A 13,628-nucleotide genomic window follows, 5' to 3' on the forward strand; every position below is an offset into this window, starting at 1 on the left:
GAGCAGGAGTGGAGGTGGGGACCCAATAGCCTGCTGTATAATATTTCACCCTTTCTGTTCTCTTCTGCTTGCTTTGACATTGTTATTCTTATAGGTGTCATCAGTTGATGAGTTTTAATGTGATCTTCTAAATTAGAACATGAACTAAAGTTGACCTGAATGAAGCAGACAGATTTCTTTCTCATCTAGGTGGATATATTCTGTTGCATGCCTGTGGAAAGCCAGTATGTGTGGTTTTGTTTGTTTGGGGTAGATGAAAGGCTGTGGTACAGACAGAGGAATATGAGGGCTCTGATGACATCATGAGTAAAGTGCTGATGAGAAACATTTTTACTGAGATGAACCCCACCATCCAGCTTCAGTTCAGTCACTCAGTCGCGTCCAACTTTTTGTGACCCCGTGGACTGCAGCACGCCAGTCCTCCCTGTCCATCGCCAACTCCTGGAGCTTACTCAAACTCATGTCCACTGAGTCAGTGATGCCATCCAACCGTCTCATCCTGTCATCCCCTTCTCCTCCTACCTTCAATCTTTCCCAGCGTCAGGGTCTTTTCCAGTGAGTCAGTTCTTCGCCACAGGTGGCCGAAGTATTGGAGTTTCAGCTTCAACATCAGTCCTTCCAATGAATATTCAGGACTGATTTCCTTTAGGATTGACTGGTGGGATCTCTTGCAGTCCAAGGGGCTCTCAAGATTCTTCTCCAACACCACAGTTCAAAAGCATCAATTCTTTGGCGCTCAGCTTTCTTTATAGTCCAACTCTCACATCTATACATGACTACTGGAAAAACCATAGCTTTGACTAGACAGATCTTTGTTGGCAAAGTAATGTCTCTGCTTTTTTTTTTCCCATTTATTTATGTCTCTGCTTTTTAATATGCTGTCTAGGTTTGTCATAGCTTTTCTTCCAAGGAGCAAGCATCTTTTAATTTCATGGCTGCAGTCACTATCTGCAGTGACTTTGGAGCCCAAAAATTAAAGTCTGTCATTGTTTCCATTGTTTCCCCATCTATTTGCCATGAAGTGATGGGACTGGATGCCATGATGTTAGTTTTCTGAATGTTGAGTTTTAAGCCAACTTTTTCACTCTCCTCTTTCACTTTCATCAAGAGGCTCTTTAGTTCTTCACTTTCTGCCATAAGGGTGATGTCATCTGCATGTCTGAGATGTGAAATATTGATATTTCTCCTGGCAATCTTGATTCCAGCTTGTGCTTCATCCAGCCCAGTGTTTCTCATGATGTACTCTGCATATAAGTTAAATAAGCAGGGTGACAATATACAGCCTTGACATACTCCTTTCCCAATTTCGAGGCAGTATGTTGTTCCCTGTCCAGTTCTAATTGTTGCTTCTTGATCTGCATACAGATCAAGAGGCAGGTCAGGTGGTCTGGTATTCCCATCTCTTGAAGAATTTTCCACAGTTTGTGGTGATCCACATAGTCAAAGGCTTTGGCGTAGTCAATAAAGCAGAAATAGAAGTTTTCTGGAACTCTCTTGCTTTTTCAATAAGCCAGTGGATGCTGGCAATTTGATCTCTGGTTCCTCTGCCTTTTCTAAAACCAGCGTGAACATCTGGAAGTTCACAGTTCACATACTGTTGAAGCCTGGCTTGGAGAATTTTGAGCATTACTTTACCAGTGTGTGAGATGAGTGCAGTTGTGCAGTAGCTTGAGCTTTCTTTGGTATTGCCCTCCAGCTTGGAAAGGGGGGAAAAATGAAAATTTATAGTAGGAGAATTAACAGAGGTAATAAGATAAACAGAGCCGTATAATTTATAATATAAAGGAAAGCCTATTTTGGGTTTGCTAAGAGTGAACAGATACAACAAGGTGTATAATGGCCTTTCTGCCCCATCTTTTTATGTTTTCTTTCCAGTGAGAAGAGGAAACAAAATAGATGCAACTTTTCAGGTCATTTGTGTAAAATAACTTTCCTCTCTCTTAAGTACATCTTCTTAGTGAGACATACTCTTCCAGTCTGCATTTGACTGGACTAGCCCAGGCTTTCAGTAGACTGGAATATCCCACCTTTCCTAAGAAATCTTTGAGGTCTTTTTTTGTGTGATTGAAATAAAAATTCAAGTCACTGAGCTACAGTGACTATGACCAGGAGGAGGCTAGGATGCCTTAAATATTAACTCACTCGCTTTTCCCTGACTGTAGAGCTATAAATTCAGAGACTCTTAATTAACTGGAATCTAGTTTAAGACTTGATTTACTTAACTTTAAACATATTCTGAAATCCCGTTGATGTTGGCGAGTGTAATTCTGACAGAGAGGGCTCTCAGATCATCTGAGTAAAGAAGTAAAACTTTTCTGAAAGTAGAAAGCATTCCTTTGCAACATGTCTAGCCAATGACTTGGACTTCCATAAATGGTATGGGAAGTAAAAGCTTTGGGCCTTGAAATTCTTCTTAAGCGGAGAGTTTCTGAATTACAAATGAAGCAGAAAGTGATTGGGGCAGAAAGTTAGAGAAATTGGGGGAAGGGAAAGGGAAACAGTGTATATAGGGGACACTTTGGGGCCTGCGTTTTAGGGTGATTTTACTTTAGGAGTTTGTGTAACCTAGACGCGTTATGTTTCTGTTTCAGGCATTTTGCAGACTGCTGCTCATACTCGAGTGCTACAGAAAAATTTTGAGCTGAGACCAACCTGAGAAAGGTCATATTTGCTAACCTGATTCAATTGCTTTAAAAATTCACTTTTCTCATGCAGTAACTAGTAACTGGATCTCTGAATGGATAATGAAACCTTTACCAGGGAGATTACGCCAGTTTAGATGGAGAGAAACTGAAATCTTGGAATATTGGAAGAAAGTTAGAGATCATGTACTTTGAGGGTTTTAAAGTTTGATTTTTTTAAGTATCAAAACTTTCTTCAAATGGAACTTTGTTCCAAACTGAAATATATGCTACAGATAAAAGTGGAGCTGTTTAGGCTGGTGGGGGTGGGGGTGGGGGAGCGATGCCCAAGATTTTCTGAAAGAAACCTGTGTGGCTGTTGGCCTCATTTTTATACTCACACTCGTGGAAATGAAGAACAAGAGAAGGTGATTTTTCCCATGGTTACACAATGGTTCATTAGAAGCCAAGGTCGCATCCTTAATAATTATTCCTCTACTGTCTCTTAGCAGGAGGGATGCACTCATAAATACGATTAGTAGGCATGGTCTGCAAAGGATTTTCCACTCCACAGGCTGCAGAGAAGGTGTTTAAGCATTTCTTGCTCTTGATGAGCACTTGATTTCGCTATTAGAGTGACTTCTGTGGGCAGTCTTGTGTGTAAACCAGAGGGTGTTGTAATGAACAAACTAGCATGCTGTCTGCTCGTGCTCTCATGGGGATGTTACTCTAAGGTTCATTCTTAGGGCTGGACTTGCTAACTCACATGGTGCTCATTTTCTTTCACTTTCAGTTGCCCTTTGGAGTTGAATATATGTCCATCAGAAGGGTTTGAAAGCACTTACTTATTTCCTTAAAACTTTGACACTGTAGTGATAGACTTTAGTTTTAGCCTGTCCAGTGGGTGAAAAATAGTATTTTGCCTTTCCCTGTTTACTCATGAGTTGGCTCACTTTTTAGTGTATTTTGGCTATTTGGCTAATTGTGTAAATGGCATGACCTCTTCTCCTTTTCCTCCTAATGTGTTGTCTTTTTCAAGGCATTTTATGATGCAGTATCCAATAAACTCTCCATGGTGGTGGAAATGTTCTGTATCTGTGCTGTACCATAGCCACATATGGCTGTTGAGCACTTGAAATGTGGCTGGTATGACAAAAGAACTGAATTTTAAAATTTTAATTGACTTTAATCTGGGAATTCCCTAGCTATTTAGTGGGTAGGACTCTGCAGTCTCACTGCTGAGGGCCCAGGTTCAGTCCCTGGTCAGGGAACTAAAATTTCATAAGCCACATAGCGCAACCAGAAAAAAAAATTAAATAGCTATGTGTAGCAAGTGGGTTTTTTAGTGGACAACACAATTCTAGATATTAAGGCTTAGCTTGTGTCAGTTCTGTCTTTAGAACTTAATATCTAACATAGAATTATTGAGTGTCCACTATATGCTTTGTATCAGCCAACAGACAGAAGATGGTGTTAGCCCTCAAGAACTTCACTGCCTAGTTGAGAGAAGCCCATCAACATTAGAGATGAGCACAAAGAAGGGGCACCTAACGAGGTTAAAAGAAGGAGACAGTCCTTGAGAATTGGGTAGGAATTAGCAAGGTGGAAAAGAGAAGAAAAGAGGCCTTCCTGCAGCATTCTCCATGCAAAGGTCCGAAGCGAGAGCATAGCCTGTCGGAGGGTTCACCAGTAGTTCCATGTGGTTGAAACAGCATAGATCAGAAATGGAGGAAAATGAGGCTGAAAGGTACTGTAGTACTGGGCGCACCCTGGAGGGTGACAGCTTCCCCAGCTGATGGTAACAAGAAGCAGGTGAAGTACCTAGGAAAGGTAAGAGTAGCCAGTGCAGAGGAGAGTTAAGCAGCTTAGGTAAGTAGATTTGGATCAAGAGCCCTTAAGCCCATGTGTTGTGAAAAATAGGGCCAGATAGGAGTGGACCTTGAAGTCTGCAGTTAAGAATTACCATTCAGTGGAAGACACAGTTATGAACCACTCAGATTCAAAGGGATGGCACAGTAAAAATGTCCACTTGTGTAAGTAAAGGGCAGAAGAGACTGGCAGTTAGGGAGGCAAATAACAGGCTCCCGTGTAGGTTCTTAACTCGGGGGTTTGTATTAATTTGCTAGGGTTGCCATAATGCATCACTGGGTCACTGGGTCGCTTAAACAGCAGAAGTTCATCCTCTCACAATTCTGGAGGCCAGAAATCCAAGATCAAGGAAACAACAGAGTCAGTTTCTTCTGAGGCCTCTTCCCTTGGTTTGTAGAGGGCCCTTTTCTCCTTGAGTCTTACCTGCGTGCCTGTCTTAATCTCTGTTTATAAGGACAGCTGTTACACTGGATCAGGGCCCACCCTAATGACCTTATTTTAATTTAATTACCTCCGTAAAGACCCTGTCTCCAAACACAGTCTCAGTCTTGAGGTGCTGTGGACCTGGACTTCAGCCTATAAATTTTGAGGAAACAACGATTCAGTCCATGACAGTGTGTGGAAGGGCTTCAGGGGCTTTGTGAGCCCCCAGGTTTGAATGCTGAGTTTTACACAAATGTGCATTTGTCTGAGGTGGGTCCCCAGCAGGCAACTGATTCCCAAGGATCCATATGTGCGTGATAAGTCACTTCAGTCATGTCCGACTCTTTACAACCCTGTGGATGTGGACTATAGCCCACCAGGCTCCTCTCTCTATGGGATTCTTCAGGCCAGAATGAATACTGGAGTGGGTTGCCATGCCCTCCTCCAGAGGATCTTCCTGACCCAGGGATTGAACCTGCATCTCTTTTGTCTCCTGCATTGGCAGGCGGGTTCTTTACCACTAGTGCCACTTGGGAAGCTCAAAGGATCCATGATCCCTCCCCAGTTGGCTATTTATAAGATGTGAGACGAAGGCCTTATTGGAAACGCCACAGGCGTTGATAAACATGATTTGTTGTTCACTTGTATATGAAGAAAGAGTTTAAGCTGACTAGAGGACTGTAGGTGTTAACTGCAAGGCACTGGAAATTCCGTTAGAACCAGTATGGAAGGAAAGTGGATTTTTATTTTTGGACCTTATTTGAATTTCATGGGAAATGATATAATTACCATGATTGTCAATAAAAAACACTGGTGATTTTCCGTAACTTAAATGGATTCAATGAACTAACCCTCTGCTTGTTAATGTCCTCACTAATATTTTCCTAAAAAGAAAGTCGCAGAACTACAAAACTGTCACCAGCTGCTTCTCATTAGGAATGTGGTTAACAGATGTGGGTTTTCATAGTTATAACGCTTGAGATAGTTAATCCGTTTTTGTGGGTTTCAGATGGATAGTGATTTATCTTGGTGGGATGAATTTTCAAATGCGCTTGCATCAGCTAAAGGGTGTAGGCACCTTTTCCTCTTGCACTTCATGTTTGTGCTGGAGAGAAAAACACACTCTAGGATGTTTCTCCTGGAAGACAAAGTCATACTGTCGAGAGGGACAGTTGATCTCACTGTTCGCTGACGGGGGTGGATACTTTTTCAGAGTTGGATGTTGGATTGGTTATCTTCCAAGCTGCTTTCTCCCTCTGGCCTCTTCGTTAGAGCGGCTCTTGCTTTTGTTCCTCTGGCATCAGGCCGCCTTTGTGGTATAACCTTCAGGCTTGCTAAGGGCTGCAGTTTTGCCTGAGGCCCTCCTTCCTCATGAAATTACACAACACTCAAACCTTGGAAGCAGCCCCAGATCCACTAATTCTTTCCTTTGGCGGACTTTTGGCACTCTGTACTCCCTTTTAGCCGAAGTGTAGCTTTACACGAGATCTGTTTGTCACCGAAATTAATTTGGCCATTTGCCCTTTAAGCCTAGAATCAAATAATATGATGGTGGACTCATTCCTCGATAAAGTATAGACTCTGAGCTGGAGAATTTCTTCCAAAGGTGTTATTGTGGCTGCTGCTAAAGGTCAGCAGGTAATGAGGACAGCAGTGGTACTTCCCATGGAACTCTTGCATCAGGTACAGTGCTGCTAAGCGCTTTGCAGCCATCATCCCAGTCAACCGTCCCAGCCACCCTTCAAGGTAGAAGATGTCTGAAGTGTTTCGAAGAAGACACTGAAGCCTGTGACCTCAGTCCCTTGACATTGTCATCTAACTAGTAAGTGGCCAGACTAGGATTTGAACCTTGTGCTTTTATTTTTGTTTGTTTTGAGGCAAGCACCTGATAGAGGTTTATTTTTTAATTTTTTTAAATTGGAGTATAATTGCTTTACAGTTATACTTGTTAGTTTCTGCTGTACAGCATTGTGAATCAGCCACACGTATACATACACCCCTCCCCCTCCAGCCTCCCTCCCACCCCTCTAAGTCATCACAGAGCCGAACCTTGTGCTCCTAATTACCATGCTGTCTCACACATCTAGTATGAGAGAAAAGAAGAAAGGGGAAAAAAGGCCATTGGCTTTCGAGAGAGCCTAGAATCAAAGCCTGCAAAGAAGGCAATGGCAACCCACTCCAGTACTCTTGCCTGGAAAATCCCATGGACGGAGGAGCCTGGTAGGCTGCAGTCCATGGGGTCTCGAAGAGTCTGACACGACTGAGCGACTTCACTTTCACTTTTCATTTCATGCATTGGAGAAGGAAATGGCAACCCACTCCAGTGTTCTTGCTTGGAGAATCCCAGGGATGGGGGAGCCTGGTGGGCTGCCATCTGTGGGGTCGCACAGAGTCAGACACGACTGAAGCAACTTAGCAGCAGCAGCAGCAGAATCAAAGCCTGAGTCAAAATTGTAGGAAATTAAGGAACTGAGAGCTAACCCAACCGCCTCACTTTAAAGTATTGTAGCAACGATGCCTGCCTTGTTCTGAGAAAACGGTAAGATAACAGCTTGAGCAGAGAATACCTACTGATAGGTGACAGGAATGAAGGGTGATTAGGAATTATCACAACCATTCCCTTTTTTAGAGGCAGATAAAATAGCCTGCTTGTTCAAAGAATTATGTGTGCTTGTCTTGCCATCCCTAAGAAACTATGGGAACAGATGTGTACTCTTTTTAATTCAGATTTCATTATCCACAGTAAGTAGATTTCCACTGACTACTTGAGATTTCCTAGATGGCAATTTTCACTCTGCAAGGAACCAATAACCTTCAGAGGGATTATTTGAAATGACTGCAGCGCAGGAGGCACTGAATTTCAGTCAATCACATGTTTAATGAGTTCCTTCTCTGCAAGGTGGTATTTTTGGAAGAGTGGGGAACAAAAGGAAGTCGATGGGTGGTTCCTGCCCTCGTGTATTCTGTAACCTACTTGGACAAACAAGCAAGGAATAGAATAAAGTTGTTCAAAGGAAAAAAAAATCCCAACAAATTGGGAAGACGGGAAAACTGGGATGAGATCTTGCAAGGTGGTTAAGTGGTTAAAAGGGGCAGGAAGCGTTTAGAAGGATGGCCTCCAGCAGGAATGTGTGGTGTGTCATTGGGAGACTGGGTGAGTTTGGCCAATCTGAAAATAGTGATGAAAGAGAATATGGAAAATTAAGTTCTGATGGAAGAGCTTATAAAACTAGTTCAATAGTTTGGAATCCCAATATCAATCTCTATTACCTTCTCTTCCTAGGGTTATTTTGTTATATAACTTATGTAAGTGCCCTCACCTACTATTTAGTTGTAAGATCTGTGACTTCCTTCAATTCTGTTGACAAAAAGGTCATGACATTTTTGGAAAGAATTTCCAGCCCTTCCCTTTTGCTCTTCAGGGTGTCTTCAAGTGCCCAACCTCTGGGTGATTATGTATGTAAAAGGTTCAAAATTGTGCTCATACTCTAAGGAATCAGCTGCCAAGTGCTCTCTAATAAGCAGAAATTTCACATAACTCAGGTCTCTGGGGGCTCACCCCTCAGCGGGAGCAAAGCCAGAAATGTCTGTGACTGCAGGTGCACGTGGGCACATCGGGACCTGCCGGAACAGTGAGCTGGCCTCACTGCCGTTGATTTAGGAGAGGCTGGAGGGTTGAGCTTCTGCTGACACTTGCAGCTTGGAAAATCCTGTTCTGCTAATTGCAAAGAGGATTCTGCTGTAATGATTTTTTAGGGGTAAGATACTCTTCTCATTGTGAATTCTTTCTTCACTTGGGCTCTGGGTGATTTCTAGTCTCTATTTTTATTGTTTTCACTTCTGGTATAGGAGGCTCTTTGAAAGTTTCTGCCCATACTTGAATGTGCATTCAGAGTGGTGCATGGACACAGCTTACGAGCTTCAACATGAACTTCCTGAGCAAGCAGGTATACAACCCCCTTTTACAGGAATTGGTGTACACTCCCTCTGCTGGCATCCCCCTTCTCCCTCCCCGCCCCTCCCAACTCCCCTCCTACCCAAATGAAAATAGGGGAATTTTGGTTTTCTTGCCAAAAAAAAAAGGAAAGTTAGAGGGCACGGTGATCTTATGTTTTTGAGATCCATCTTTCCAGCGTGATTTTCCTTTTTTTAAAAAAAAAAAAAAAAAAAAACACTGGACCAGGAGGGTGGGAAACGTGAGTTGTCTGTTTCTTCACTGTGGGCTTTGGGCCAGAATCTTTGACTTTCTATGCCTCAGTTTCCTCAGCTCTTTTTTTGTTTTGTAATTTTAAGGTGAGATAGCTGATTTATTCTCCCTATTCTACTAAATCAATGTCTTTTTTTTCCTTTGAGTATAATTGCTTTACAATGTTGTGTTACTTTCTGCTCTTCAAGCCCATGAAACTGGAAGAAGCAAGTGAATTGTATCACCTATGTCTTTGGATAAAAGCTGCTGCAGGCCCTACATTGTGCAGTGTTTCTGGGGAGGCCCATGTGCACTTGCCCCAACATAAGGCCATGGCCTCCAGGGTGAGAAAGTCAGATCTACAAATTCAAGTTCAAATACTTCCAAATATGTGGTTATATGGGGCTTTTTACACTAGTATCCTGTCGTTGCCACTGACCCTGTTCTCCGTTGACACTGGATTCTGGCATCTCCCTAAGTAACCATCATTTTACAGATATCTTTGAGACCTACCTATTGTGACTGCAGGGCTAAAAATACCTTTCCTCTGACATTACTGGCAAGTAAATGGGGGATTATAAAGCAGAGTGACAAATGGTTGGACTTTTGAGTTTCCATTGTCACCTCTGTAAAGATGACCCCAGGCCCAACTAAATGTTCTCTTCTGCTCACAGGGCATTTTCTACTTGACACTTAACCACATACTATAACATCAGGTTAGCTGATAGTCTTGTTTTCCTCCCCAACTAGACTCTCAGCTGTGGTGCATTTTATTCATCTCATCTCTAGGCCTCAAAAAGGAGCACACTTCGCGGAGCGTTCTGTAAACCAATCAATGCAAAAGTGTACCTGCAACTGGGTCTTGCAGGCTTGCAAAGTTCCTCTCGAAGCTGATTTTACTCCGTGCCCAGGCAGCTCTGGCGAGTTGCACGGTAGAGGTCAGGAGCTGGGGGTGGGAAGATCGGAGGCGTACGAGGGAGAACGTGAGACAGAGCCCAAACCACGCGAGCTGCCCACGTCCGGTGAAATGTAACCCACTGGACTGCGGGCAACTCCTTAACCTCCCGGAAGCGGCTAGGCTGTCCTCTCCTCGCACCTCCGGAAGGTGGGCGTGGCCTCATTAATAATGAATCACCGCCGGGGGCGGGGCCGGGCCCGCCCCCACGGGCGGGAAGGGGGAAGCGCCGAGGCTGCCTGACTGGAATGAGGGTAGCTGCGGCGACTGCGGCGGCGGGAGCGGGGCCGGCCATGGCGGTGTGGACGCGGGCCACCAAAGCGGGGTTGGTGGAGCTGCTCCTGAGGGAGCGCTGGGTTCGAGTGGTGGCCGAGCTGAGCGGGGAGAGCCTGAGCCTGACGGGCGACGCCGCGGTGGCTGAGTTCGGGCCCGCGGCGGCCGCCTTCAACGGCCTCCCGAACGGCGGCGGCGCCGGCGACTCGCTGCCCGGGAGCCCGAGCCGCGGCCTGGGCCCCCCGAGTCCACCCGCGCCTCCGGGGAGCCCGGCGGGCGAGGCGGGCGCATCACCGCCGGTGCGCCGGGTCCGTGTGGTGAAGCAGGAGGCGGGCGGCCTGGGCATCAGCATCAAGGGCGGCCGCGAGAACCGGATGCCGATCCTCATCTCCAAGATCTTCCCGGGACTGGCGGCCGACCAGAGCCGGGCGCTGCGGCTGGGCGACGCCATCCTGTCGGTGAACGGCACCGACCTGCGCCAGGCCACCCACGACCAGGCCGTGCAGGCGCTGAAGCGCGCGGGCAAGGAGGTGCTGCTGGAGGGTGAGCGGGGCCGGCGGGCGGGCGGCGCTGGGCTGGGCTAGCCGGCGTTCACTTTGTTCTGCCACCCTGCCCCCTTTGCGGGGCCAGCCCCTTCCCTCCCACCCGGAGACCTCACCTTCCCCTCTGCTGGCGGCCGGCTTCCCCACAACCCCGTTGCCTGAGCTTTGAGGATGGAAAAACTGATGCTCCCTGCAGGAAAAGTTGGGCAGCCGCCGAAGTGTGGCTTGCAGTCCCCTAGGAAGGTTTTAGTTTGGAGCAGCCGTGCTCGAAACCCCGCCTCGGCACGCTAAGCTGACACTTAGAACTAGAGCAGGACTTTTGAAGGTCTCCGTTTGCCTCCTGAGTGGCGCTTTCTTAACTCACCTCTGGCTTCTCAGGGCGGGCAGGTCGGTTTTTTTTTTTAAACAAAACAAAACAAAAAAAACTCATCCACACCGATGCCAGCGGTATGCTTGGGCAAACCACCAAAACGCTGGTTAATTTATGGGAATTTAACCCATCATTGGCTCTCAAGAATAACCAAAGGAGATCATAGCATTTCATCGAAGCCAGAAAGCTGAAACAGCAAGTTTGTGTGGTTAATGAGCCTTGTTTAACAGTGGAGGCTCACGTGTTTGAACATTTACTGCCAACTAGAGTTTTGCCCCTTTTTGCAGGAGACTGGGTGCCAGCTTCCTACCATTCACAGGCTTCAAGGCTTTAAGCTTATTCAGAAGCCTGAAGTGTTAAATCTCAAGTTATGTTTGAATATCCAGAATTGTTCTTTTAAGTTTGAATGTGATCTGTTACCTGGGTCTTTTATGGAACTGAGGCAAAATAAATTTTATCTTCTTGAAGGACTCATGATGTTGGAGGGAATATTATTTCAGAAATTTTTGAGCAATCAGCCTTCTTTCACCTATTCAGTCATTTTAGAGGCATTTACTGCTGGCTATATAGAAGAGAATATAAAAGATGATGTGTCTCTATTTGGTGTCTAGTTGGGAAAATGATAGAAAAATGCAAAACAACTTACAAATTATAGATTGTGGAGTGCAAACTATATGAATACCAAGGGAGTGCAAAGTTAGGAAGTAGTGTAAATCAGGTTGATCAGGGAGGAGTTTTTCAAGAAGCTGAATCTTGAGCCAGGTCTCCAAGGAGGTGATGGACATAGGCAGGGATGAGTCAAGAGGGTGTTCCTGGCAGAGGAAGAACAGAAGGGAAGGGGTGGGGAGTGGAGGTAGGAAGGGGCCAGTCATCAAACTGAGGGGCCAGAAGTCCAACTTGGCAAAGTGATTTTCACTTTTTTCTAAATCTGCTAGTAGACATTTGGGAAAGTGTTAGTTTCCAAGTAAATATTTTAATGTGCTCTAATTGTGAAATTCCAGTGTCCCACCTTATAATATCCTATTTATAAGTCTTATTTGTATTTCGCTTAGGTGGGGCTAGGCACTACTCAGAAATTAGTGTTAATACAAGGAGTAAAATTATAAATTGTGGCGGTGTGAGTGGTATGTGTGTAAAAAAAGGAAAAGTTGCCATTAATGTGTATCTTGAAATTGTGCTAGCTAAGAATTTGGTTATAAATTCTTAGAGCCAGAATACTGACTATAGTACTATTTATGTGGTGGTCAGTGGTGATGGGCAGATGTTTCAGCTCTTAACCCCATATCTGTATTTTTTAAATCCAGTTTTTGTTTAGATATAATTTGAACCTGGTATTCATACCACTTAAATAAAAATCATCTAGTAAACACTTCATAGCATTCCTTAACCTAAAATAGGCCGCATGTGCTTTTAGAAGGAGGCTTTACAAATGGCAGCGTAACATTTAATGAATGTCTGTTTACCTAACACAGGTTCTACCTTATTTTCCCATTTTCTAAAAGAGGACATTTTTGTTCTTATATGTGTGGAGAGGTATGAAACTGAACTTTAAAAATCAAAGGATATAAAAATAAAATTGCTTATAATATGCAGAACCACTGAAAACAGTGATTTCCTAGGATCAGTCAGACATTTAAAATTGAGAGCTAGTGACCCATCCAGGAAGGCTACTTTTAAATGATAAATTTTTATGCTTAGCCCTTAGAGTTTTAGAACTGAATGATCCTTCCATTTGATGTCTCAAAACTTGAAAAACTGCCTTAACATAGCATAGTGATGCTCTTTTGTGGTGCGTGCAGAGAATTTTAGGCATGCCTTTATCACCCCCAGGCAAAGGAAAGCTGTAGTCTCTGGTTGCCTGTGGTTAGGGAACCCAGTGAACTGAAGGTTTTTTTTAAAAAATCTCATGGATTTGTAGGGATTATTCATGCATACATCAAACAAAAATTTATTCAGCTCTTCCACTTGCCAGAGGCGCTTAAAGATAGTCTGATTTCTGCCCTCAGGAAGTTTGGAGTTGAGATAAGAGAGAGTTAAGAAATAGTACAGCTAAGGGCTAAAAACAGTGTGAGACTACAACTCTGAAAAGGGTGCAGCACAAAGACCCTTGTGGGCATCAGAAGTTGAGGATGCCCAAGAAAAGGTTGTTGGAGAAGTTCAAGTTTGAATCAAGGAGAGAGCTACCACCAGTAAAGACAAGTGAGAGACCTGAAGAAGTCATTTTGCCCAGGGAGGTTAGAGCACAAATGAGGGCTTTGTGGTGAGCTAGACCAGGGTATGTTTCTGGCTAGTGGTTTGTAACCCCTAGGCAACTTAACTCAACCTTGCTGTGCCTTAGTTTCCTCATCTGTAAAACCAGGATGATAATAACACCTCTTCACAGGGCCGT

The 13,628-nt window shown here is 44.5% G+C and overlaps 1 protein-coding gene across 1 annotated transcript in view; it reads left to right on the plus strand.

Moving 5' to 3' along the window:
- Positions 1 to 10,287: 10,287 nt before the first annotated feature.
- SNTB2 (syntrophin beta 2) overlaps positions 10,288 to 13,628 on the plus strand; it is a 70,071-nt gene continuing 66,730 nt past the window's right edge. The window contains exon 1 of the mRNA XM_061138826.1: positions 10,288 to 10,870. Coding sequence (XP_060994809.1) covers positions 10,303 to 10,870 — 568 coding nt within the window. The 5' untranslated portion in view covers positions 10,288 to 10,302. The remainder of the gene's footprint in view (positions 10,871 to 13,628) is intronic.

Source organism: Dama dama, chromosome 4, assembly GCF_033118175.1.
Source record: "Dama dama isolate Ldn47 chromosome 4, ASM3311817v1, whole genome shotgun sequence".
NCBI lineage: Eukaryota > Metazoa > Chordata > Mammalia > Artiodactyla > Cervidae > Dama > Dama dama.